The 24,667-nt window shown below is 33.6% G+C and overlaps 3 protein-coding genes and 1 long non-coding RNA gene across 5 annotated transcripts in view; 2 read left to right on the plus strand and 2 right to left on the minus strand.

Moving 5' to 3' along the window:
* Positions 1–24,667, minus strand: part of LOC142520090 (uncharacterized) — a 109,606-nt gene that overhangs the window by 32,299 nt on the left and 52,640 nt on the right. The window lies entirely within an intron of this gene.
* LOC142520138 (uncharacterized) lies at positions 2,989–8,772 on the plus strand. 2 transcript variants are annotated; one of them, XM_075623137.1, is made up of 5 exons: positions 2,989–4,735; positions 5,894–6,892; positions 7,278–7,503; positions 7,915–8,057; positions 8,224–8,772. In XM_075623137.1, exons 1-5 carry the CDS (start codon positions 3,248–3,250, stop codon positions 8,530–8,532), a joined length of 3,165 nt encoding a protein of 1,054 aa, XP_075479252.1. In that variant the 5' UTR covers positions 2,989–3,247; the 3' UTR covers positions 8,533–8,772. The 2 variants fall into 2 exon arrangements, with proteins under 2 accessions (XP_075479252.1, XP_075479253.1); XM_075623138.1 differs by having other exon boundaries at positions 2,990–4,735; positions 5,897–6,892.
* Positions 11,951–15,597, minus strand: LOC142520780 (uncharacterized). The gene is made up of 6 exons (XM_075623902.1): positions 15,140–15,597; positions 14,305–14,418; positions 13,446–13,526; positions 12,899–13,071; positions 12,649–12,745; positions 11,951–12,427 (listed from the first exon to the last, which is right to left on the minus strand). Exons 1-6 carry the CDS (start codon positions 15,356–15,358, stop codon positions 12,317–12,319), a joined length of 795 nt encoding a protein of 264 aa, XP_075480017.1. The 5' UTR covers positions 15,359–15,597; the 3' UTR covers positions 11,951–12,316.
* Positions 19,906–24,231, plus strand: LOC142521001 (triose phosphate/phosphate translocator, non-green plastid, chloroplastic-like). The gene is made up of 9 exons (XM_075624182.1): positions 19,906–20,396; positions 21,141–21,263; positions 21,360–21,512; positions 21,903–21,988; positions 22,099–22,183; positions 22,413–22,532; positions 22,681–22,749; positions 23,707–23,836; positions 23,942–24,231. Exons 1-9 carry the CDS (start codon positions 20,019–20,021, stop codon positions 24,016–24,018), a joined length of 1,221 nt encoding a protein of 406 aa, XP_075480297.1. The 5' UTR covers positions 19,906–20,018; the 3' UTR covers positions 24,019–24,231.

Raw genomic sequence — 24,667 nt, forward strand, 5'->3', positions numbered from 1 at the left:
GAGCAAAACAAATACATAAAAATACAAAAGGACTATTTTGCAATTGTTAGGCCATCTCCAACCCATATCCTCTATTTTTTATGCTCTATCCTCCAAAATAGAGATATGTGATCTCTATTTTTAAAAACCTTCTCCAACCCATATCCTCTAAAAATATTACAAAATACTCCATTTCTTTTTTTTTTTCATTTTCAAAAACACACACATATAATTATATAATTACATAATGTATTATATAACCGAACTTAATTAATTCGATAAACATAATACAATAAAACATGTATTAAACCCAATTTATTTAATAATACATTTTTTTTATACGACTAACATAAACGACAAGATACAACATTCATAATACAAACATAAAATATAAATCACGACAAACATAAACGACACATATGATTTAAAGAACAACACATTAATTGATCATTAAAAATACTAATATTCCGAAGTACTGTACTCCTCCCACAAATGGTCAATAATAAAACAATTAAAATAAATTAACTAAGTATAAAAATTATCGATTTAACATTAAAATTAATTAAATAAATAATTTGAAATATAATAATATAAAATGGAGCAAAACAAATACATAAAAATACAAAAAGACTATCTTGCAATTGTTATGATGGCATTTCAGTAATTTGGTGGAATCTCCGTATTGATCTTCAAATGAATAGTAATCCTCCAAAAATGGAGGATCACTATTGCAATCTCCAAAATGGAGATTGCATTTGGAGTTGGGTTGGAGTACCAACCCATACTCCATTTTGGAGATTTACTCCAAAATAGAGATGGGTTGGAGATGCTCTTACGATGGCATTTCAGTAATTTGATGGAATCTCCATATTGATCTTCAAATGGAGGATCACTATTGCAATATTCAAAATAGAGATTGCATTTGGAGTTGGGTTGGAGCACCAATCAAGAATCCAAGTTTTTCACGGAGAGATTCAATATTTTGCTTCTCATAAGGTGATACATGTCGATCATGGAACAACAAGATTTGCTCAAGAGTCCGCTGGAGAGAAATAACAGCAGCATAAGCCATATCCAATCTACAACGAGAAAGTTAGCTTTATTTGCAGATCAATCGACAAAAAGCAGAAAATCATCAAATGAACGAGTTTTTGAGCAAGTACAACACATGGGTTTTTCGCATTGGTCTACACTGACTGAAAATCTTGGTCAGTTGAGAATTTCTCGAAGAAGAAAGAAGTGCAAACTACGAACAACGGAGCTACGAATTTATATATATATATATATATTGTGTTTATTTGACTGGTTCGAAGTATCAACGCCATTTACGTTTACCAACAAATATGGTTCTACAAGTTTCTATTTTCCTATATTCTAATAATCTATATTTTATTTTAACATATAATTGATTTATAACGTGAGATGAATCAATCTGATTTTATTTAATCATAAAAAATAATGTTCTTGTCATAAAAAACAATATTAATTCGTGAGACAAATTCATGTTTTTACATGTTATTAAAAGGACTCAACATTTCTACTACACATAATCTCTAATTTCATCATATCTCATCAGACTCTCTTCTCATCGTGCAAATAATCTGGGGATAGAAGAGAACCTCAGTTATGTCGAGACTCTAGCACTAGATATCAGACGACTTCTAGCTCCTCAGAGAAGCCCTACTCTTAGTCATGCTCAACGTTCTGCGAATTGTGTTGTTCACGTCATTGTATCTTTTGTTTGTTCGTCTCATTTTCCTTTTGTTTGGGAGTGTAGAAATGTTTCTTTTTGATTAATTGATCTTATAATCAAAGATATTTTTTTTCAATAAATTACAAGAGTTTTTACCTTAAAAAAATATGCTGGACTTCGATAGTTTTCAACAAATATATTATCATATATAATAAATAATATAATAATTGTATATTACATGAAGTTAAAGTTTAGGTTGAAATCATATTCATGCATGGATCGAATGGACATTCTCATTGAAATTTTAAAGAACTTATGGTGGTTAATCTATAATAAACATTCTTAATACAATTAATTATTTATAAAAAATATAAATATATATATATATATAATTTATGCAAATAATTATTATTATAACGGTTTTAAGATAAAGTAACTGTAAAAAAAACAAGAAGAAAAAAGATCTAAATTTTGAATAAGATAAAATAACAAAATTTTGAATATTTTATGCGGAACGTGTCTTATGGTAATAGGTTTGCAAAAAGACAAAAACGTACGGTTTCACGGGTTGTATTTTGTGAGACAGATCTCTTATTTGGGTCATCCATGAAAAAATATTACTTTTTATGCTATGAGTATTAATTTTTATTGTGAATATAGATAGGGTTGACGACACGTCTCACATATAAAGAATCGTGAGACCGTCTCACAAGAGATTTATTCTTGCAAAAATAAGAAAATAATAATATTTTTAAAATTATAATTCAAATAGTAATCTAAAAATTAGCGTAACAAAAAAAATGTAATTAATTAATTAAATTGATCTCAATAATAGGTGTAGTGTGATATTGAGAACAATGTAAAATATAAATAGATTAAAAAATTCAAATATTGTATAATGAATATTAGAAATTTGAAAATCAGAAGAAATACGGTAAAAAAATTTAATATTTTTAATATTCTTAATTGTTTAAATTAATTTATTATTTATATTCTTAAAATTATTCTATAATAAAAATAAAAAATAAAAAATAAAAAAATTATAAAATAAGCAATTGGAGTAGCAGAATTAGAGCAGGTGAGGACAACATATGCCTAAAATTTTATATAATGATAGAAATTTGTACAGAAACTATCCAAACGAATCGAATTGAGTTAAATAGTAATAAAAATTTAAGATTTCAATTTGATTTAATTTAAGTATATTCGAATTTGATTCGAAATTTGATTTTTTTTTTTTTTTTTGGTTCTGAGTTGGTGTCGAAATCTTGGAAGAATTATTGAATTATATTTATATAATATAATTACCAATTACGTGGTTGATTTGAAGTTCTGATCTTACACTCCGCCATTCCCATTTTCATCAGTTTTTCTCCTGAAATCGGAAACATCACAATTCACTACTGTATATTAAGCAGTGCAATCATCTCCATTGATTTCGTTGATTTCCAGGAATCCAATCTTCAGTCATCGATTCGTTTCAGTTTAAATTTGCTGGATTTTGTTTTGTTTTAATCCTTTTTGGGTAAAATCAATTTTTTGTTCCGGTTGTTGCTGGATTTAAAGTTTGATGACATGATAAACGGAGATGGCGTTGAGGAGAAAGTATCCTCTGCGATCATCCGTCCGTTTGATACGCAGTTCGATCAAGAATCGGAAGGTGGAGACGAGTTGTCACACTATTCTTCTTGCGGGGAATCGGAGTTTGAGAAATACTGTAGTGCTTGTTCGGCAATGGGCACTCCTAGTTTTCGTAGTAGCTCATACCAGGGATCTGATTTTGGGTCTTTGAAAAGCTTCAAACTTGGAAGTGAAAGTACTAGTTTCAAGAACTTTGGGGATAATAAGATATTATCGAACTTTAGCGGTTGTACAAGCTCAGATAAGGAAACTCAGTCATCTTCGGATGGGAAGGGTAATGGGATGTCAAATGGGAGGATCGAAGGTTTTGTTATGCGTGGTATTGATGTTTTGGGAAATTATGATGTGGATGATAACTGGGGCAATGAAGGTGTAAATATGAATATAGGCGTGCGAAATTGCGAGGAGGGTACAGAAGTTCCAGGCTCGGCTCGGGATGTTGAAGGAGTTAAAGGTTGTTATAGGGGTACAAAGGAGAGGGATGACGAGGGAGGAGGTTTAGAAATTGTTGGAGGTAAGGGCAGGAAATTGTCAGATGAAGGTGAAGCTTTATCAAGCTACGATCATTCAGATGGGGACGATTCAATGTTTGGATGTGGTAGTGATGATGGTGGGGAGATTGATTCCTACTATGGGAATAACATGCTGTTTCATGTTGATGAAAGTGGGAAGAATGAAAATCAATTGGTTATGAATTCAAAAGTGGCATTTGGATCTAATGATTGGGATGATTTTATTCAAGAAAATGGAGGACATTTTGTCCCTTCTGTTGCTTGGAATGAATTTCGGGTATGTACTCAAGGTGCTGTTGACTCTTTGAATTTGTTTGCTACTGATTCTGTTGAATTTCCACTGCCACAAGCTGAGGCTAGAAGTACCTCTGTAGCTTGTGATAAAGTTCAACCTGCATGTAAACCAGCAGAGATCAGGGTAAGTTCTTTATCCACAAACTCAATTAATCATGGGATTCTTGATGGACGGGTGGCAGATGTAAAAGAAGTCCTTGTGTCAAGAAATCAAGTCAGTGATATGGATGAATTGACGGAGTATCTCAAAAGAAATTCTAATTGTGATGCATTTGAACCAAATAAGGATGCATTAGCTAAAAAAGGCCTGGCAAAGGAGGACTTGAAAATTCACCTAGCTAAATCCGAAATGAAACATCAATATAAAAACGCAGCTATCAGTTCAGATGTTTCAGTAGATGGGAAGGTAGCGAAAACAAACACTAAGTTGAATCCCCCCTCCGAGTCTGAGTTCAATCTTCTTACGGTGAAAGATAAGGATAGAGGGTTCAGATTATTTGAAGATGGAAATTCATTTGCTACATCATCATTTACTGACATGAATATGAGTGATATCGCAGAGAAGAAATCTTCCTTTTCATTTGGCAAAGTTGAAGATCATTTTGAGCCAGTTAAAGTAAATTGTTTTCCACTCTAATTTTGTAGCTAGAAAATTTTATTTTTTTGTCTCCATTTTCTCTTATATTTTGGTAGAGATTGCTGGTATCAGTTGCATTGTTCGAAAATTATCCTAGTATTATGTTGCAGAAGCTTAATACCAATCATGTGATTATGCATAGCACACGTTTCTATTTTGGGGAAGCATTACATAAACTGGATCTAGATATGGAAATATTGTTATCATGGAGATAGCAAAGGATCAAAGAAATTATTGAAGTTGACGAAGACAGTTACTTGTAAGTAGTGACTTAATATTGTCAACAAATGTAGAATTCATTAATTACGTCTCAAAGGACAATAGGAAGTTGAGTGCGTGAAAGTAATGAAAGATATTATATTAGAACATACACGTAGTTTTAAAATAAAAATGTAAAAGATAGTTTCTATTCACAAATTATTCTTTCTATCAAGTCATAATGCCATATTGTAATTTGTATTTGCAATCCCTGTTGCTTTGTGCATCTGGAATTGTATTGAGTGCTAGTTGACCAAAATTCAGTACATAAGCTTTTTTTTTTGTATGTGTTTCTTTTCTTTAGGAGGAGTTTAATACTTGAAGTGTGCATGTCCCATCTTCTGCCAATAGATTCTTGCACGTTTAGGAAGTTTGATTTGCTTCTTGTGATGCATAAACTTTCATGAGGCTGCATATCTATCTGGATCATCGACATGAGTAGTTGAGTATGGATACTCAGTTGTTGCATTTCTTGTTTCATCCATGAAAACAGATGAGTACCAATTAGTCAAATCATATAATTTACTCATTTTCCCAGATAAGTCAAAACCTGTCTTTTTTATGGCTCAAAATATAATATACAATGGTTATTGCTTGTTGTTTACAATCCTTTTAGATATTATTTGATCTTCCGAAGTCATCTTACTAGTGATCTTTGTTTTATTTTTATTCAAATATTATTATTAGGTGTCATATATTACAAGCAGACGACATTCTTTTCTCCATCTTTAAATAAGTTTGTATTGAATGGCACTGGAACCGCATGGAGGAATTCTCCTGTTGTTGCTTTAAAAAATGCATGCCCTTTTAGTATTTTTATGATATATTTTCCTGGTGTTCTTTGTTATGTATTTTAACAGTCCGCCCTTTGATGTCTAGCAGATGAGAGATTTCGAGTTGAAAGATTTCTATGATGAGATTGTTAATGACATGGAGGATATACTGCTTGCCTCAGGTGATGCTCCGGTAGCTAGATACTCCCAAGGTTCTAGGATGTATGAAGCCCATTTTTCTCAGCCATCTAGAGATGGTGGCTCTAGTGCTTCTACATCTGGCACGGATTATGCTACTAATTGGATCCAGCAGCCTCTTAGAATTGATAATGTTGAGGTAGTGGGTGCAAGACAAATTGAAGGGGATGTTTCAATGAGCGAGCGACTAGTTGGAGTGAAAAAATACACTGTCTATAAAATAAGAGTGTGGAGTGGGGAAGAATGTTGGGAGGTTGAACGCCGATACCGTGAGTTTAGTACTCTTTATCAGCGATTGAAGAAGCAATTTGCAGTTCAGGGCTGGACTCTTCCTTCACCTTGGTCTCATGTTGATAGGGAATGCAGAAAGCTTTTTGGTAATGCTTCTCCTGATGTTATTGCAGACAGAAGTGTTCTTATCCAAGAGTGTTTACAATCTGTTATAGCGTCCAAATTTACTTCTAGCTCTCTCAATACTCTACTTTTTTTCCTCTCTAAGACAGAAGTGGTTCCCGATTCTCCTGCAAATAATACAAATATACCTCGGACACCATTTCCCAACAGAGTCGCACACGTGGAGAACCTTACCACCTTGGGAAAGACCATTTCACTTAATGTTCAAATCCGTCCTTTTAAATCAATGAAACAAATGTTAGATGCACAGCATTATAGATGTTCAGGTTGCCACAGAAATTTTGATGATGGAAGAACAAGGGTGCAGGAATATTTTCAAGTGCTGGGGTGGGGAAAGCCCCGTCTTTGTGAATACAGCAGCCAATTATTTTGCTCTTCGTGTCATAACAATGATACTGCTATCTTGCCAGCTAGAGTTCTGCATTATTGGGATTTTACTAGGTACCCGGTATCTCAGATGGCCAAGTCTTATTTGGATTCAATTTATGACCAGGTAATCAAGAACTTGTATTGTACGGGAGTTTTTTGGATATTGAATTCCTTTTTCACGAATAACCTTATCAAAACTTATACAAGTACGAAAATATCTTATGTTTTGAATTTTCTCGGGTAGGTAGAGTCCTTGCTTAGCCCTTATCTAGCAACCCCTCTTTCCCTAAATCCTCCTCACTGTACTTTCTTACTGGACAACTGGTCCATATATACGTACAAGATTTGTGACATTAAAGTTGTTCTCAAGATCTACTTACCTTTGTCTGCCTGCAAAGCTATGTTCTGGTCTAAGCCTTTGGAAGTTAGGAATTTTTATAAGCATAATTCGCAGTATACATCTAAAGTATTTCGTTAGAATGTTATTCTGATTGTGTCTTTTCTTGCAGCCAATGCTTTGTGTCAGTGCAGTTAATCCATTGCTATTTTCAAAAGTTCCAGCATTACAGCATGTTGCAAATATAAGACACAGGATAGCAGCGATGCTGCCTCATGTTCGTTGCCCATTTCGCCGATCTATAGACAAAGGCCTCGGATCTCGGAGATATATTCTTGACAGCAATGATTTTTTCGCTCTAAGAGACCTAATTGATCTCTCCAAGGGGATTTTTTCAGGTAAGCTATTGCATCTGTATTTAATAATATAGGAAGGCATTCTTTACCTTTTTGTTTCTTAATTACTGCAAAAAAAAAATTTACTTGACATCTTGACTGCATATGCTTACGATCTTTCTACATTTTTTTTACCTTTTACAAATGTGTGTGGCTAACTCTAAAGAAATGGAAGCTCTATCCTATTTGAGAGTCTTATATTTTTATCTCTAATGATGCTCAATAAAAACACATGGAACCTCTATCCCTTTCTTTGAATAGGGTATCCTTAAAATTTGGATGATTGTCTGTCATAACCCCCGAAGCACTTTTTTTGTATTTGTTTCTGTAAAGTAATTTTATATTATTTTGTTTGTCTTTTCATATCTAAGAAATACCTGCATTTGATTACAGTTCAATGGTTTCTTATTTCAGCTTTACCAGTCATGGTAGAAACGGTGTCTAGAAAAGTTCACGAACATATCGTCGAGCAGTGCCTTGTGTGCTATGATGTGGGTGTTCCCTGCAATGCTCGGCAAGCCTGTAACAATCCTATGTCTCTAATTTTTCCTTTCCAGGTAAGTATTCATTCAGTTTTGGTGTATTTTAATACAATACCTATTTGTAGCCAAGTCCAAATGACTAATAATTTTTGCAAAAGCCTAGATTGTTATTAGTTTCTTGGATAATGATCTTATCGTATTCAGAAATACCTTTTCTGATTGATTCAATTGAATTTAACAGGAAGAAGAAATCGAAAAGTGTAGATCATGTGAATCAGTTTTCCACAAGAATTGCTTCAAAACAATAGTAAGTTGTCCATGTGGTGCTCATTTTAAGCTGGAGGCTCTGAAGCAAAGTGCTGGAGAAGGAATCCATGTTGTGAAAAGCGACTTAAATTTAATAGGACGAACAACTGAATCTGGTAATGGATTTATATCAAGCTTGTTTTCCAAATGGACTCCAAAAATATCTCAGAATCTTGGAAAAAATGAGCCTAAAGATGCTGACAACGTAATCTTGATGGGCTCGTTGACAAATAGCTCCCTCTGAACATCTTTACCTACAGATCTTTATGTTGGTTCTTGATCAAATAGTTGCAATTGCCATTGTTATTGTGCTGGAACTTTGTCAAGGTAAGTAAATTATGTCTCCCTTTTCTTGAATCTTCTACCCAAGTGTGTTCTTATTTCTTAGCAACATGGTTTCTGATTATTACCATGTTTATTATAGCTTTAGATAAATGGTTATTCATGTTTGTTTTTGTCATTCTGGGTAATCAGTCCTTTCCATGAATGATTTTTGAATTGTGAAGAAATTTTTTTGGATAAAAGAATTGTACATGTATTTGTTTGTCTGATGAACTGATATATATTCTGCACATGAAAAGGTAAGCGAAAGATTGGGGCGGGGGGAAAAAAAGAAAAGGAGAAAGTTCAAAACAATAATAATGTCTTACTCAAAAAGCTATGTTTCAAGAACTTAAATAAACCAAGTCCCAGAATTTCTGTACTTTAGTTTGATAAAAGACTGAAGAAAAGGGACCAAATTCATTAGCAGAAAGACTTCAGCATTAAGATTAGGTGATGATTTTCTCCTTTGCTGAAATGAACTGAGGAAGTGTGACAAATGTGGTCCTATTTTTGGTAGCTGTGTCCATACATCTGGATGTATGAAGCGTTTTGATGAGATGTTAGCAGTAAAGATAATATCTTCACGTTATCAAAATTCCAAAATCCATCATTCATTACAATCGAAATCGAATAAATTTAATATAACAATATAATGATAGATCAAATTAATTCACATAACAAAGATTATTGTATATATATGGATAACATAACCATTTATTCGTCGTTCTATATATAAACACGTATTCGTATTTTTATGACTTTATTGAGTAACACAGGCATTTGCCGTAGAAGAAATGGAGGAACTTGGGTTTTTCTGTGCATCGTCCTAATTTGGGAATGGAACTAAAGCTAGTCATAAAGCAATGCGCTCTACATTTGATTTCAGTGAAGAACCAATTGCAACTTTTCCCCGTATCAATTCCTAAGCCATATGGAAACAAAAAAAAGAAACTTTGAGTTAGTATCATAGGAGAATCAACAATATCTGTTTACACCCCATGGTAGTAAATTGATTGTTTTACTCTCTTTTTTTCATGCAGAGTATCAATGTGGTATTAAGTACGGGAGTAGGTCTCTTGTGAGACGGTCTTAACAAATCTTTATCTGTGAGACAGGTCAACCCTATCGATATTCACAATAAAAAGCAATGCTTTTAGCATGAAAAATAGTATTTTTTCATGGATGATCCCAAATAAAATATATGTCTCACAAAATACGATCCGTGAGATCGTCTCACACAAATTTTTCCATAAGTACGGTTAACGTGACATCAAAACATGGCTGATATATTATTGGATATTATTAATCGGGGTGTCATCTCAACATTCAGGTGAAAAACTAAATATATTTAATAAAAAAAATTAGAAGTGGAATGTAAAAATATATCTAGTTGTATGCCTAGATATTATTTTTTGAAATAATTTATTACTATATTTTTTAAGTATTCACAAAATGTAATATTAGGCACAATAAAAACGAAATGCATATGAGTTTGACTCTACCTCAACAGAAGATCTTATAATTTCAAATTCCAATCAATATTTATTATTTTTCTAACAAAAAAAACATGATGGAAAACGACATATTGTTAGCGCATTTTAATTATTTATATTCACGCCATAAAAATTTACGTATCTTAAAAAAATTAATAGAAATGGGACCGGGTATATTTTTAAAAAAAGTATACACAACCTAATAAAATTGGGTTATGATCTTTTATTTTGAACACAAAACTCCCGTGAAATTTATTTTGAACACAAAACTCCTGTGAAATCGTCTCATTGTCTCACAAATAGGGATGACAATGGGGCAGGACAGGGGGTGGATTTGTCATCTCAGTCCCCGAATTCTCTCCATGCATCGATCCCTACTTTTTCGGGTTCAGGATTCTCCAAACCCTAATCCGCGGGGTTCCATCTCCGACCACATATCCGTTTTAAAAATATTAATGAGACGGAGGTTATTAGTATCTATTATTATTAATGGTAATATTTATATCGATATTACTAATATTAATATTTTCCAAAAATAATATTATTAAGATTAATATTATTATTATTATTATTTTCGAGTCGGGTTCGGAGTACCCGCCTCGAACCCGAAAAATTGGGGATTTCCATCCGTTCACTCACAAGTAAATTTCGTGAGATAAATTTTCAAATCAACCTCACCTAATTCATGAAGAAGATTTATTTTTTTATTTAAAAAGCATCACTTTTCATTAAAGGTACAATTGAGTCGATCTCACGAATATAGATTCATGAGATCGTATAACAAGAAACTTACTCTTGATTGAAATTATATGGCTACGATAACCATATAATTAATCATCTATTTTATCATTATATTGGGTAAAAATATGCTTTACAAAAGAAACATTAATTTGAACACAAATAAATTGGAACAAATATTTGAATTTTGACTCACCTACATTTGGATCAGCCTTGGTAATTGGTTTTATGTCAAAAGCCGAGGCAGTACGGAGTAATGGTAAGATCAGAAGAAGAGGGAATATTAATTTGAGGAAACCCATTATTCTTATTAACGGAGATGCTTTATTTCTTTTTTATAAACAAACATATTAAATAGAATATTCATAGATCCAATAAATGAACAATTAATGATCAATAAATAAAAAATCTGGCCATTAAGGTTTAATAACGCCATATTATAGAATATATGTTGTGTAAACCCGTCGACATAAATTTATTCGATGTTGTCCTAAACAGGGGTGGTATATCGTATCGTATCGTACCGAAGATCCTATGCTGTATATCGTACCGAAAATTACGGTATAAAAAAATTTGATATACCGAAATTTTCGGTACATATAACTAGTATACTGAAATTGTACGATGTACAGAAATTTCGGTACGGTATCGGTATATACCAATTTATACCGAAAAAACCTTACATTTTAAATTTTTTTATAAATTTATTGTTTTAAAATATTAAATATTTTTAAAATATTGTATATTTTTTCGGTATTTCGGTATTCCGATATATACCGAAATTTTCAAAATGCATATCGTTACCATACCGAAAAATTCGATATTGTCACCGTACTGTACCGAAATCTTCGGTATACCGAAAATTCGATATATTTTCTCACCCCTAGTCCTAAACATTGATCAATTATATACAATGAACCACGTATGATTTTCCCGTTGCAGTTCAATCGAAAATATTTGTTACATAATTTTAGAATTTAAATTTTATATTTATATGGACAAAATCTATTGTATTTACTCTCAAATCACCAGCTTGTATATTAAGTTCGAAAATATTTGTTGCATAATTTTAGGATTTAAATTTTACATTTATATGGACAAAATCTATTGTATTTACTCAAGCTCGATAGTAAAAATACTTCACTTGGCTTGGAGCAAAGTTTAGCTCCCAAACTTACATCTATTATCTCTTACACATAAACAGAAACAAGAAAAAAGTTCAGGATTTACTCGGTATGCATCGAAAAGTAACGACTACAAGTTTCATAGTCATTCAAAACAAAACAAAAAAGTCTTCAGGTAGACCATGTATAGGTCTCAACCACATTCTTGATCCTTCCTGGATACTTGGCACAGCCAACATATACACTTGAACCTTTATGCAGAACTATGATATAGCTCTTCGGCATAAGAATTTAGTAACACACTGGTACATACAATTGCGGCGAACAAAATCTACTGTATCAACGTCTCTCAAATGGCTTCGGCATCATCTCCAAATGTTGATAAAGAAAAGGGGGCAATAGCCACGTTGAAAGAACGCGACCCTGCTTTATCAATATGCTTCATCTCAAAATCACCCTCCTACAAGATTTTAAACGAATAAAGAGCTGTTTCAGTAACATTTAGAGGCACTTGAGAGAAAAATATGCTAAAGAGTTGTGTAGTTGTTTCTAAAGATTTAACAGTATACGAATCAGAATCAGAATCAGAAACTTGTACATGAGGCTGTGGGGAATGAATAACAGATTATGCACTCATTAGTTGCTTTTCGGAGGGAGCGAAAAAATATAAATCAATCTCACCATTCTGCCACTAGGTGTGCCCAATGGACATGCAGATGAATACTCAAAACCAGTATTCGGAAGAATAACCGGTTGTTCACCAACAACTCCTATACCACTAGTTAGAAAAGAAGGATTCAGTAAACAGAGAATATAAATTAGTCATAAACTAAAGACAGCAGTACGCGAAGCCAGTAGTATAAATTGTAAAACTATTGTTAAGAGATTATTGTACATCCATGATTAAGTATTAGCCACATCAACAACTTACTGAACATTCTCGGTTTTCTCGTTGGCGTCGGTGATGATCCAGTGCCTTCTAAGAAGATGTACAGGGCGGTTTGAGTTGTTTGTGATTCTGATCCTATATGCAAAAAAATAAAGACCTCTCGAAGGTTGACTTCGGCCTTCAATGTACACACTTCTAACTTGAACCCTAATGCCCTGGGAAAAATAATTATAGTTGGCCTTTGATCAATGCGAACAGCCAAATAAATGAATAGCCGGCTCATTACTGATTAAAAAAGTTAACTACATTTGTAATTACCTGCATTGTTAGTTAAAGTTTTAAAACAGGCCCATGCAAATTTTGTTTCAAGGTGCTAACAATCAAGGAACAAGATTGACATGAAGAGTATCTAATATCTGCTAAAAAAAGTTGTGAACATTATTTTGATAAAAATATTAACTGTAAAGGTTCAACCTAAAATAAGTAGTTGGGCCAGAAGAAAGACAAAACCATCATGCCAAGTAGATTAACCGGGAGAATCACGACTAAAATAAAAACAGCCCACACATATATAGGATGTTTGGCATACCAAGGTTGTTGCATCACTAGTGCACTTCAAGAGACAATGAGGATCGATTTCCTTGAGCTCATCATGGTACCTAGCTGCGTCCTGAAAATATGTGCAATACATAAAAAAAAAAAAAAAACAAAGGACACAAACAGCAGGTTGATTAAATAAGCATTATATATTTTGATCAATGAGCAAATGCAAACTAATAGAAATTTGGACAACTCATTTAATGTATGCAGAATCTAATGCACTCAGAAAGCTTCAGATACCATCGAGGATTTCGATCTCATACAGCAATAAAAATTATTTATACAGGGCAATGTTTTACTATCAAAAGTTTTGGCCGCCCAAGGCATTTCAGTTCAAGGCCAAGAGCCTTCCTGCCATATCCTATAAAGGACATAGATCGTATTTTAACCAAAAGATTTGTCAGAACCAGATATTATTTTGTCCCTTGATAAAGAAGTAAGTTGGATTCAGGTTTTCAGATACTCATAGCAGAAGATAAATAAATCCCATCCACCCAATTACAAGTGAGCATGATAAAACCGTTTTGTCTCTAAAACTGGTTACTATATATACATGAATTGGTGATTTTAACATGAAAAGGTTTGAAAATTGATATTCTTCTCACTTCTAGATATACTACATGTTTCTCATCCAATAGAACATAGTAAGTAGAGTAGGAACAAACTAATAACCATCACATTTTCACTAATGAAGCATCACTTGAACACGTATATATTCATCCCATTTGCAAAATACGATGTTCCCACCAACTTTCATAATGAAATGTGTGGAAATTGTTTGATTCATCGTGATTACAAGAAAAATCCATTAGGCAAAAAAGTAAAAAGGTGCGAAAAGGTATGCATACATCAAATCTCTCCTCAGCAATGGCCTCTCGCAACAATCTCTGAAGTCGTAAAACCGGCTCCTCTTCCTCAAATAGTTTCAGTGAATCACGAAGTCTAGCAGCTTCTTTGTAATCCTAAATTGATTTGTTAACAAATAAAATGGCACAGCATAAGACTCTTGAACAATTTCTCATTAAAATTATGCTACAACACTCTTTCTGCAGGACCATCCAACTCTATCAAATGACTTTGTTACTAGTGAAACAAATTAAGAGATTCATATTCATATGTAAATCAACAGACCGACCAAACCATCCAAGACATTAATGCATTACATACTGTCAGCAGAACCTCAAATATAATATACTCACAGAATCTTACTTCACGTCCCTTGTGGCAAAAAAATGTCACGGAACCACACACAGACAAACCCAGAAAACTTATAACAGTGGGACTTTGCGCAGAAAGACAGGTGAAAATTACAAATAAAATTTTACAACTTTTAATTTTGAGATGATCACCATCACCTGCCTCCGCTATTCTTCCCTGAAAGGGCATGCCATTTTCTTGTCACTCGAGACAAACGACCACTAACTAATAAAGTCTTCTCGATAGAACAGTAAATGCCAACAAGATGGCATTCTTTCGTTATATAATACTAATTCAAATTACAAACAGATAAGCAAACTATGTTTATCACCACTTCTGAGACATATACTAACTGGGATAATATCACTTGACAAAACAGCCCATCAACCCCCAAATTCATATCTATCTACACTTCACCCCAAAGAAAATAGCATAATTCTTTCTTCCACACACCATACAAAATTACCAAAAAAAAAACATATTCACCTCAGATTTAGCAGCAACTTCCAATTGCTGCTTCAACAGAGCATATGTTTCCGCCCGAGAAAAAGAGGATCCCTGACTCGAACCCGAACTTTGCGAAGTACTACGACAAGCAACAATTCTGTTCAACCGCAAACTACGATCTTTAACGCCGCCACTGATTCGACTCCGCAACGACAGAGAATCGAAACCCGATATTACTTTCAGATTCAAAGAATACATTTTCCAAAGATTTTAAAAACAAAACAAACAAAAAAAAATGATCTTTTTCTTGATGAAATCAAAGGGATCAGAGCTCTATCTCATTCAGCTCTTCGAACTATCTGCAGTTACTATTGTGTACATCTGGTGGCGATTCCACGCGCCGCGGATAACAGAAAAATTCGAGTATTCCGGCACTCGCTGATTTTTCAGTGGCCTGGAGCCATTTGAGAGAGGCAGAGGTATAACTGGTCAGTGAAAGACGAGGAGATTTTTACGGTTTATGGCTGAGATTTTTACACGTTTCAGCTTTTTCAGATTTTTTAAATATATTTTTATTAATTATTACAGCCGATCGTGAACCGAAGATCACAAATCGAACCAAATCGAATCGAACTAAATGACACGTTGAAATAGGATTTTAGTCGATTATCAATAATCTATACTAGTAAATTATGTATATACGTTGTGTTGTGTGTATAAAATTATAATCAAAATTTATATAATTTTATTAAATTCTTAACCGAGTAGGTCTCTTATGAGACGGTCTCAAGTAAAGCAAAAACGTGTGTGAGACGATCTCACGGGTCGTATTTTTTTAGACGGATCTCTTATTGTATTAATTTTTATGCTAAGAGGCTTACTTTTTATTGTGAATATCGGTAAGATTGACCCGTCTCACGGATAAAGATTAATGAGACCGTCTCAAAAGAGACCTACTCAAAAAGTAATACTTTTTTATGAATGATTCCAATAAAAGATCCATCTCACAAAATACGATCCATGAGATCGTCTCACACAAATTTTTGACTTCTTTTAATATTATGTTTAATTTAATAATAATACACAGAAATTAACAAGGAGTCATAGTGCAATTTGAAAGGGTACAATTGAAAATAAGTTGTGATTACAATATTGAGAAAAATTGTTGGTGTGAGGAAAATTCTGGAAAAAAAAATGATGTTTTCTAGATAACAGATTCTTTATATAATATCATAGATTATGAATAGAAACATAAAATAAAACATGTTTTCATCCTAAAAGAATGAATATTTTTGTATAATTCACATGTAATTTTTATTAGTTATTTTTTGAATATTTAAGTCTTTTATGAGAATTTCAAACAAAATTTTAATATTTTATTTCAAACATTTAAATTTGGTTATGATTTCACAACTAATATCAAGTGCTTCTTTATCAATTATCTATAAAAATCTATTTGATGCGATCCAGGTTAAATGGGTGAGCCGGGTCGGATGCTCCACCGGATCAAATCAATAATTTATAGTGTTGTTTAGGAAAATGAGCAAAGTAGATGAGTTCGATCGTGACCTGCACACAATAAAAGAAACTCGTGAATGGGCGTCGGAGGGGTGTCCGACGTGGCCACTCCGATGCTTAGGTCAGCATGTTGAAGATGAGAGAAAATGGCGATATATGTGCGAATATATGTGAGTGTCAATGCTCAGGATTTTTCCCCTCTATTTAAATGAGAAATATAGGTGCTATTTATAGGAGGAAATATCGTGATTACTTCGACTTGCGTGTACACCTACCACTCATAGCCTTTGATGTTGACTTCCTGTCAAGCCACCCTACCTCTGATAGCTTCTCTGACACGCCAAACCCCTGTAGTTCTGACAGATAAGACTGCTCATACCGATACACTTCGAGTATGGTGCGCTTCTCGAGGTAGCCCGAGTAGAAAGTTCCTGGGAGCTTGCATGAGAGCCCGGGCTATGATGATGGCCCGGGAAGAAATGGAATGCCCGGGAAGCTGGCTATGATCTGGGCTTCCCAATTAATAAACCGGGTTAAAGACGACCCGAATCCTTATGGGGGTATCACTATTTAAGGAGAATGCCCATTTTATAATGTAAATTATATTGTATTATTAAATTTGAGTATCTTATACTAACAAAATTTAAAGGCAATGGTCTGATTTTTTTATTTAATATCAAATATACCATTTATTTTTATTTTAGATTTGATATTGAAGATAAATTTTTATCAACATATAAAACTATTTGAATCTTATGTAAACGTTATTCTAGATTAAATGATCATATTACCCATCTTATAAAAATTTGAGCTAGGTCACTTATATTATAATTATTTTATATTTACCAAATACACATTGTGGTTGCTCATCCACTAATAATAATAAAAAATAATAATTTAGAGTAGGTCTCTTGTGAGACGGTCTCATAAATCTTTATCTGTGAGACTGGGTCAACCCTACCGATATTCACAATAAAAAGTAATACTCTTAGCATAAAAAGCAATATTTTTTCATGTATGATCCAAATAAGAGATCTGTCTCACAAAATATGACCCGTGAGATCGTCTCACACAAGTTTTTGCCAAAAAATTAAACTAGCATATATAAATCATCATTTTTAGTTGAAAAAAAGTGTTTATTACAACTGTATGTCTAATGTTTCATCACAAACTCGAGAGATTGGTGTCAGATGAGTCGTGGATTATATTACAATAATGTAATTTGTCGTCTATTGTTTTAGTTCGAAGATTTACTCAGATATACACATACCGTTGTCATGATAATAATAATAAAAAAAAGAGTATCTCGTAATGAATAAGCGGGGTTAATTTATGTAATATGTGTTATATAAGGCGACTTTATAGAGACTTTAATTAATTACGAGACTTTAATGATCAATTTAATTTCGCATATTATATTCAATTTGTCGAGTATAAAAGAGGAAAAAAATCAAGTCTCTCTTCAAATGAAGGAAAGAAAAACAAAAATCTATAATGGGTTTCCTCAAATTAATTTTCCCTCTTCTTCTCTTATCCGTATTCTCTAAGCAGAAATTTGTGTGAGACGGTTTCATAGGTCATATTTTATGAAACATATCTCTTAATTATGTCATTTATGAAAAAATATTATTTTTTATGCTAAGAATATTACTTTTATTGTGAATATCGGTAGGATTGACCCTTCTCAAAGATAAAAATTCGTGAGACTGTCTCACAAGAGATTTACTCTATTCCCTATGGTTGCTTCTTCCAAATCAGGTGAGTACAAATTCAAAATTGACCAAATTTAGATTGCTCTTACAAATATTTTTTCTAGATTGTGTTAATAATTTACTGTTGATTTGTATATATTAATTTAATCATAATTTTTTGTAGATAGAGTACGTGTGGATTGAAATTAGGGATGTCATTTTTCCTGTGGATTTCGGACCTCGCCGAGAAAAACTCGAAACAAAGGACAAGGATTCTTGAGTGTTTCGAGTTCAAGAATTTTTTAAAATCTGCGAAATAGTTTGGGACAGATATGGGGATACTATCTCTATCCTCAAACTCGTCACGAAAATAATATTATTGTTATTATTATTAATATTAATAATATATTTTTTGAAAATACGCCATACTAATATTTTTGAATCGCGGATGGGTGTGAAGACGATGATTTGATATCCTTGGGTTCGGCTTCGGGGATTTCTCAAACCCGAAAATGCGGAGATGAGGATGTGAATAAATCTGGAGATGAGGATGAAAATGGCAAATCTGCCCGATCTGCCCTATTACCATCCCTAATTGAAATTGAATTAATTCTTTACTTGTTTGATGATTTGTAAGAAGTTTTAGAAAATGTTGGGTCCATCTAAACTTATTTCTATTTCAAATACCATAATATCCCAATAATATACCATACTAAAATTTGATAACACACATTACAAAGTATATTTCCAAATATTTTCAAAATATCATGTTTCCGGTCATTGCGAAAATTGAAAGATCTTATTTATATATATATATATATATATATATATATATATATATATATATATATATTTCAGCTCAACTATCTTCCTTTAAAGAAAACATTTGGAACGATCATTACTTTTTTCTCACCAATTTTTTTTATAATATATAAAAGAATCACTTCAAAATAGCATAAGCTTTCCCAAACATTCCATAAAACAACTTATGGTTGCGCTTGGATTGATAGATTTCAAACTTATGGATTCCAAATATATTCAAATGTAAATTTGTTGTTTAGAGAAATAATATCATAAACTTCAAATTCAACTCTTACTTATTTATATACAATTTCATAATAACAAGGTTGAATTTCAAGTCAACTCAATAACGATATCTTTTGAAATTCGTTATATTTTGAATTAATAACGTGTACATTAGTAAGGTCTATATTTAAGATTTGAACTGTTGTTTTATGTGAACAATAAAATTAATCGAAATTTATAGATTTCAATCCGTCTTCTCAAATACACGCGATAAGATATAAGAGTTTATAAGTTATTTAAAATTGATTTCGCCAAAAACGCATATTTAAGTTGTAACGGACCCTCAAGAACCGAAAACAATTGCAATTCTCGAGGGCAAAAACTTGTGTGAGACGGTCTTACTGGATTGTATTTTTTGTGAGACAGATCTTTATTTAAGTCATTCGTGAGACCGTCTCACAAGAGATATACTCATTCTCGTGAAATAATTATTATTCAAATAAAAATATAATTAAATAATGAAGTTTAAAATACCCGACATATGACAGGGGCGTGCATTTCCAATTCGGATCCTTTCCTCCTACTCTACGACGGAGCCCCCAAAGCTACCCCAAGCACCATATATACTTACACGTATACTTACCTCCACTCCCCCACCTATTTCTCCGCCTCGATCTGCAAATATGCAAAGCGCGGCCGTTGCATTCTCCTCCCATTCACTCTCTCTCTCCGCCAATCCTGGTAAGCTCGCCGCCGCCCGCAGGTTCAATGCTCGCTCTTTTTTGCGGCACTCGGAATGGCCACATTTCGGGAATGTCACCTTAACGGTCTTTTCCTCTTCATCATCCACGCCGATTTCCTGCTCGATGAGGCGAAGCGGCTGGATTTCCAGCTCGAATCCGGCGCCGAAGTCCGATTTGGTTCCACTTCGGGCCACCGCGGAAGGCGCGGACGCTGCTGAGGTGCCGCAATCGAAGAGTGTGTCGGATACTTTGGTGCTCGGAACGCTGTTCGGGCTATGGTACCTGTTTAACATATACTTCAATATCTACAACAAGCAGGTGGCTATTTCCTTCTATTTTTTGTGCTCTTTCTTGCATCGGACTGCGATATATTGCCATTTGTTGTTATGTCAGATGTGAAGTCGTGTTGCTTTGGCATTTGCTTTGTTGATTATTTGTATGTAGAGATTCTGTCCAGTGATTATGATTCCTGGAAGCAAATTGATAAGCCACCAGGCCAGACACGAATATGCTTGTATCGTGCATAATCGCTATGCTGGATCCGTGATCTGTTTGACGAAATGAAAATGAAAGCATAATATGTAAAAGCTGTTTTTCCATTGCAAATCCTTTCAAGCAAAATAATGTCCAAAAAATGAATACTGTATAAAGTGATTATACTGATTTCTTAAATGGAATTCACGAATCAATATGACCTGTGAATCAAAAGAAAAGGAAATGGAACCTGTAAGTTGGGCAGACTTACGGAAATGAAATATGAAAAAGTAATCTTACTTTCGACTGTAAGTCCATGCCGCCTTAAAGTTTGCTTTTGATACTTTACTAAAGAAACATCGGAGAGTTTGCAAATCCATTTATATGGATCCAATTGATGATTTTTATTCGTTGTGTGGAATTTAAGTTTTATCAAATTCATACCTCATTTCTTGATAATTTAATATTTAAATTGTCAATTTAATGTGAACAAAAAACTAATTAATAAAAATGATAACGATGCTGAAAGGTGTGTTGCATAAAGACCATTTAGTATTGAACTTTGATGATGTTGTTTGTATGTTATAGGTTCTCAAAGTTTATCCATATCCAGTAACAGTCTCTCTAGTTCAATTTGCTGTCGGGGCTGTTATTGTTTTTTTGATGTGGACCTTGAATATCTACAAGCGGCCTGCAATCAGTGGTTCCCAGGTACTTGGGTGACATTCAGGAACTTTTTTTCAATATTTTTTCATTGAAGTTTAGTAATTGTGATCATGAATCTAAGACTGTATCCACAACTGTCAGCTTGCTGCAATTCTTCCATTGGCAGTCGTTCACACTTTAGGAAATCTATTCACCAATATGAGTCTAGGAAAAGTAGCTGTTTCATTCACTCACACAATTAAAGCAATGGAGCCATTCTTCTCAGTTGTCCTTTCTGCGATGTTCTTGGGAGAGGTATGTGATTTATTTGCTTTTAAAATATTCTGTTTTGGTTGACTTGTACTGTATCTCTACATAGACCTTCCAAAACCGACATGAAAATAATTATTTGTTGAAACAAGCTCACTCATCCAGTTTTAGACTGAATTGGTATGATTGATCGTATACACCTTTACAACTAATACTCAATGCTTGTGTCTAGAAGAACTGTCCTTTTCCATAGATCGTTCCATAGCTTCTAGACTTGAGAGATGCCCTAGTATCTTATTATGATAGAAAAACACATGTTCCAAATTTTGCTTCACGTAACCTTCAAGTTCTACCTGGTTTATCTAGTTTGGAAAAATAAATATATCTAAATTTTGCTTCTTGTAATATGATTTTTTCACTTCTGTTCTTTGGCAGTTTCCCACAATATGGGTTGTTTTCTCTCTTTTACCAATTGTTGGTGGAGTTGGTTTGGCATCAATGACTGAGGCCTCTTTTAATTGGTATAGAACTATGATATGATGTCAATTAATTTCTGTAATCACTTTGTAGGGTATCGAATTTTTATTTTTAAAATTTACTTATGGAATTTTCACTACTATTGTTTTTGAAGGGCTGGTTTTTGGAGTGCAATGGCCTCAAATTTGACGAATCAGTCTCGCAATGTCCTTAGCAAGAAGTTTATGGTCAAGAAAGAGGTATAGTACAAACTCTTTTTTATTTTGTGAGTCCAGGAGAATGCAATGTTGTCAATATCGCAGGTAGTCCAATTGAGTTTGATAAAGTCTTCACTGGTTTCAATCATTTTCTTGAACAGGGGTCATAACAAAATCACTTGTTTAAAAATCAATGAAGAAAACTGGAGAAATTCTCATTCTTATCGAATATGTGGAAATGATGCTTTAGCTTTAATTTCTCTCGATGCAGGAGTCCTTGGACAACATTACTTTATTTGCAGTTATCACTATTATGTCCTTTGTCATTATGATACCAACTGCTATTTTCATGGAAGGAATCAAGTTTACTCCTTCATATATACATGCTGCTGTAAGTAATTTTAATAGGAAACTTTAAATTTATTTTTAATTTGTTTGATTCTGGCATTTCCTGAAGTTTTTCCTTCCGTTGATCTTTTTTCCTATAGCTTGAATATTGGAGTCTTTTTAATTTTTTCCTTCATTTGGTCTGTTGCCAGGGGTTGAATGTCAAACAAATTTGCATTAGGTCCCTTCTGGCTGCTCTATCTTTCCATGCATATCAGCAGGTAGGCGCTGAATTTTTTTCTTATAATGTGTATACAAGATAGATACCTGCGACCGTTTTTAACGATACTAAGCCCTCACCAAATTTGATGGACACAATCTCATGTGGTGTTGTACTCTGCCCAAGTGCAATCCAACGTTTATATTTAATAGTTTTGGCAGAAGTACCGGAGGAAATCTAGGCAATAAAATTTTCAATTGAAGCAACTTTAGCATGATCTGCTAAGAAATACACACCGAAATTTGTTTTCATCATTTGCAGAGGTTTATTTTTTGTATTTGCTTCCTGCGTGATTGCTTAATGATTTGCTTATCCAATGATTTTTCTCTTTTTGCTTGTGGAGATTCTTGTGAAGTCTGTATGGGTCACTCAGGTTTCATTTGATAGACCGACTACAATAAAATCAGATATAATTCATTTCGAGTCCATTTATTTGGTGCGCTGCAATCCGTGAGGAAGAACCTATATTATGCAAAGAGATGCAACAAAGAAAATGCAGTGGCGTTTGGTTGAGCTTTCGATGTAACTTAACGAAAGAGTTTTCTTTGAGATAATGTTTGGATATAAAATTCGGAAATATAATGTAATACGACGAAGAAAAAAGAGATGCAATGTAATGATCATAATAAGGAGGTAAAATAATAAAATTATTTGTTAAAAGGTCTAAGGAAAATAAAAAGAATAGTTGTGTAAATATTATGTTTTGAGTAGTTGATTTGAAATATGAAATGATATGTAGTAAAAACTTTGAAAGAGAAGGATGCATGGCGATAAATCCAAAAAGCTCCTGCCCAAGCAAACAGAATCTGTAGAGTAGACTTCAGGAAATGATCTGATTATGCATTTTGTTTTGTTTATGAATCTCGATATTTCTGGTATATCTAATTGATCGTGTCATTTGTACCAGATTTCTAGATAACCAGTCAGGAGATGTATGTTTACTGCAATCTTTTTGCAGGTTTCTTATATGATACTACAACGAGTATCTCCTGTCACTCATTCTGTGGGCAACTGCGTCAAGCGTGTCGTGGTGATTGTGTCCTCTGTTATCTTCTTTCGCACAGCAGTTTCACCTGTCAATGCCTTTGGTACGACCTATAATTCTTCTATTTCTTTGGCAATGAAATGATTGATTCTGAATTATAATAACAGAAACGGTTGACTGTCACTCCGTCTTCTCTTGGCTTTTGCAGGTACTGGAATAGCCCTTGCTGGAGTATTCCTATACTCGAGAGTGAAGCGCATCAAACCAAAGCCGAAGGAGGCTTGAAGGTCTTGTTTGTTTAAACTACACTTTGTGGCAATTTTGTGATAGGTTCGAATCGTGACGGAAATTTTTTTTAGCCGGAATTTTTTTACTGGGTTTCTTAAGCTCTTCTGTCTTTGGTCTTTCCTTCCATGTATTGGCTTGATTTTACTGGATAACTTAGTTCTTTAATCGATTTCTGTAGCACTGCAAGTTATAAATGTGGCTTTGGTATTATGTTGTTGCCCTGAATAATATTTTTCCTTGTCTAGATCCAACAGTTTGATTTAGCGTATTTGGTAAAATAATATATATTTAATTATTTTAATGATGTGTGAGATAAATATAAATTTTTAAAAATAAAATGTGATACCCCATGGATGGGCCCATTACCCTTGGCCCATCCCTAGCTCAAAAGGAAGACAAGCCCATCAAGGGCCCATGTATTCTCCTATAAATACCAGGTTTGAGTGTTCAGTTATTGGATTCACTATATTGTTTTCAGCAGCGCCCTTAGCTGCTCCCCCCATATATCCTCAGTCTCTGACTTGAGCGTCGGAGGGGCTACGCCAGGATACTCTCCTGGCCCCCTCCTAACGGTCTTATTTGTGATTTCAGGCCCAGGGTAATTTTGAAGCCCGTGTCTGGATTAGTGACGCTTGCGTGGATCGGA

Source organism: Primulina tabacum, chromosome 12, assembly GCF_025594145.1.
Source record: "Primulina tabacum isolate GXHZ01 chromosome 12, ASM2559414v2, whole genome shotgun sequence".
Classification (NCBI taxonomy): Eukaryota; Viridiplantae; Streptophyta; class Magnoliopsida; order Lamiales; family Gesneriaceae; genus Primulina; species Primulina tabacum.

Bases quoted from the DNA above. Each gene is read 5' to 3' on its own strand.
- LOC142520138 (XM_075623137.1), top strand. From the start codon at position 3,248: ATGATAAACGGAGATGGCGTTGAGGAGAAAGTATCCTCTGCGATCATC. The intron at 6,893-7,277 runs GTAATCAAGAAC...CTTTTCTTGCAG, and splicing joins TGGATTCAATTTATGACCAG to CCAATGCTTTGTGTCAGTGC. The intron at 7,504-7,914 runs GTAAGCTATTGC...TTCTTATTTCAG, and splicing joins CTCCAAGGGGATTTTTTCAG to CTTTACCAGTCATGGTAGAA.
- LOC142520780 (XM_075623902.1), bottom strand. From the start codon at position 15,358: ATGTATTCTTTGAATCTGAAAGTAATATCGGGTTTCGATTCTCTGTCG. The intron at 13,527-14,304 runs GTATGCATACCT...ACATATTTTCAG, and splicing joins TTGCTGAGGAGAGATTTGAT to GACGCAGCTAGGTACCATGA. The intron at 12,428-12,648 runs GTGAGATTGATT...AAAATCTTGTAG, and splicing joins GCACACCTAGTGGCAGAATG to GAGGGTGATTTTGAGATGAA.
- LOC142521001 (XM_075624182.1), top strand. From the start codon at position 20,019: ATGCAAAGCGCGGCCGTTGCATTCTCCTCCCATTCACTCTCTCTCTCC. The intron at 22,533-22,680 runs GTAAGTAATTTT...GTCTGTTGCCAG, and splicing joins CTTCATATATACATGCTGCT to GGGTTGAATGTCAAACAAAT. The intron at 23,837-23,941 runs GTACGACCTATA...TGGCTTTTGCAG, and splicing joins TTCACCTGTCAATGCCTTTG to GTACTGGAATAGCCCTTGCT.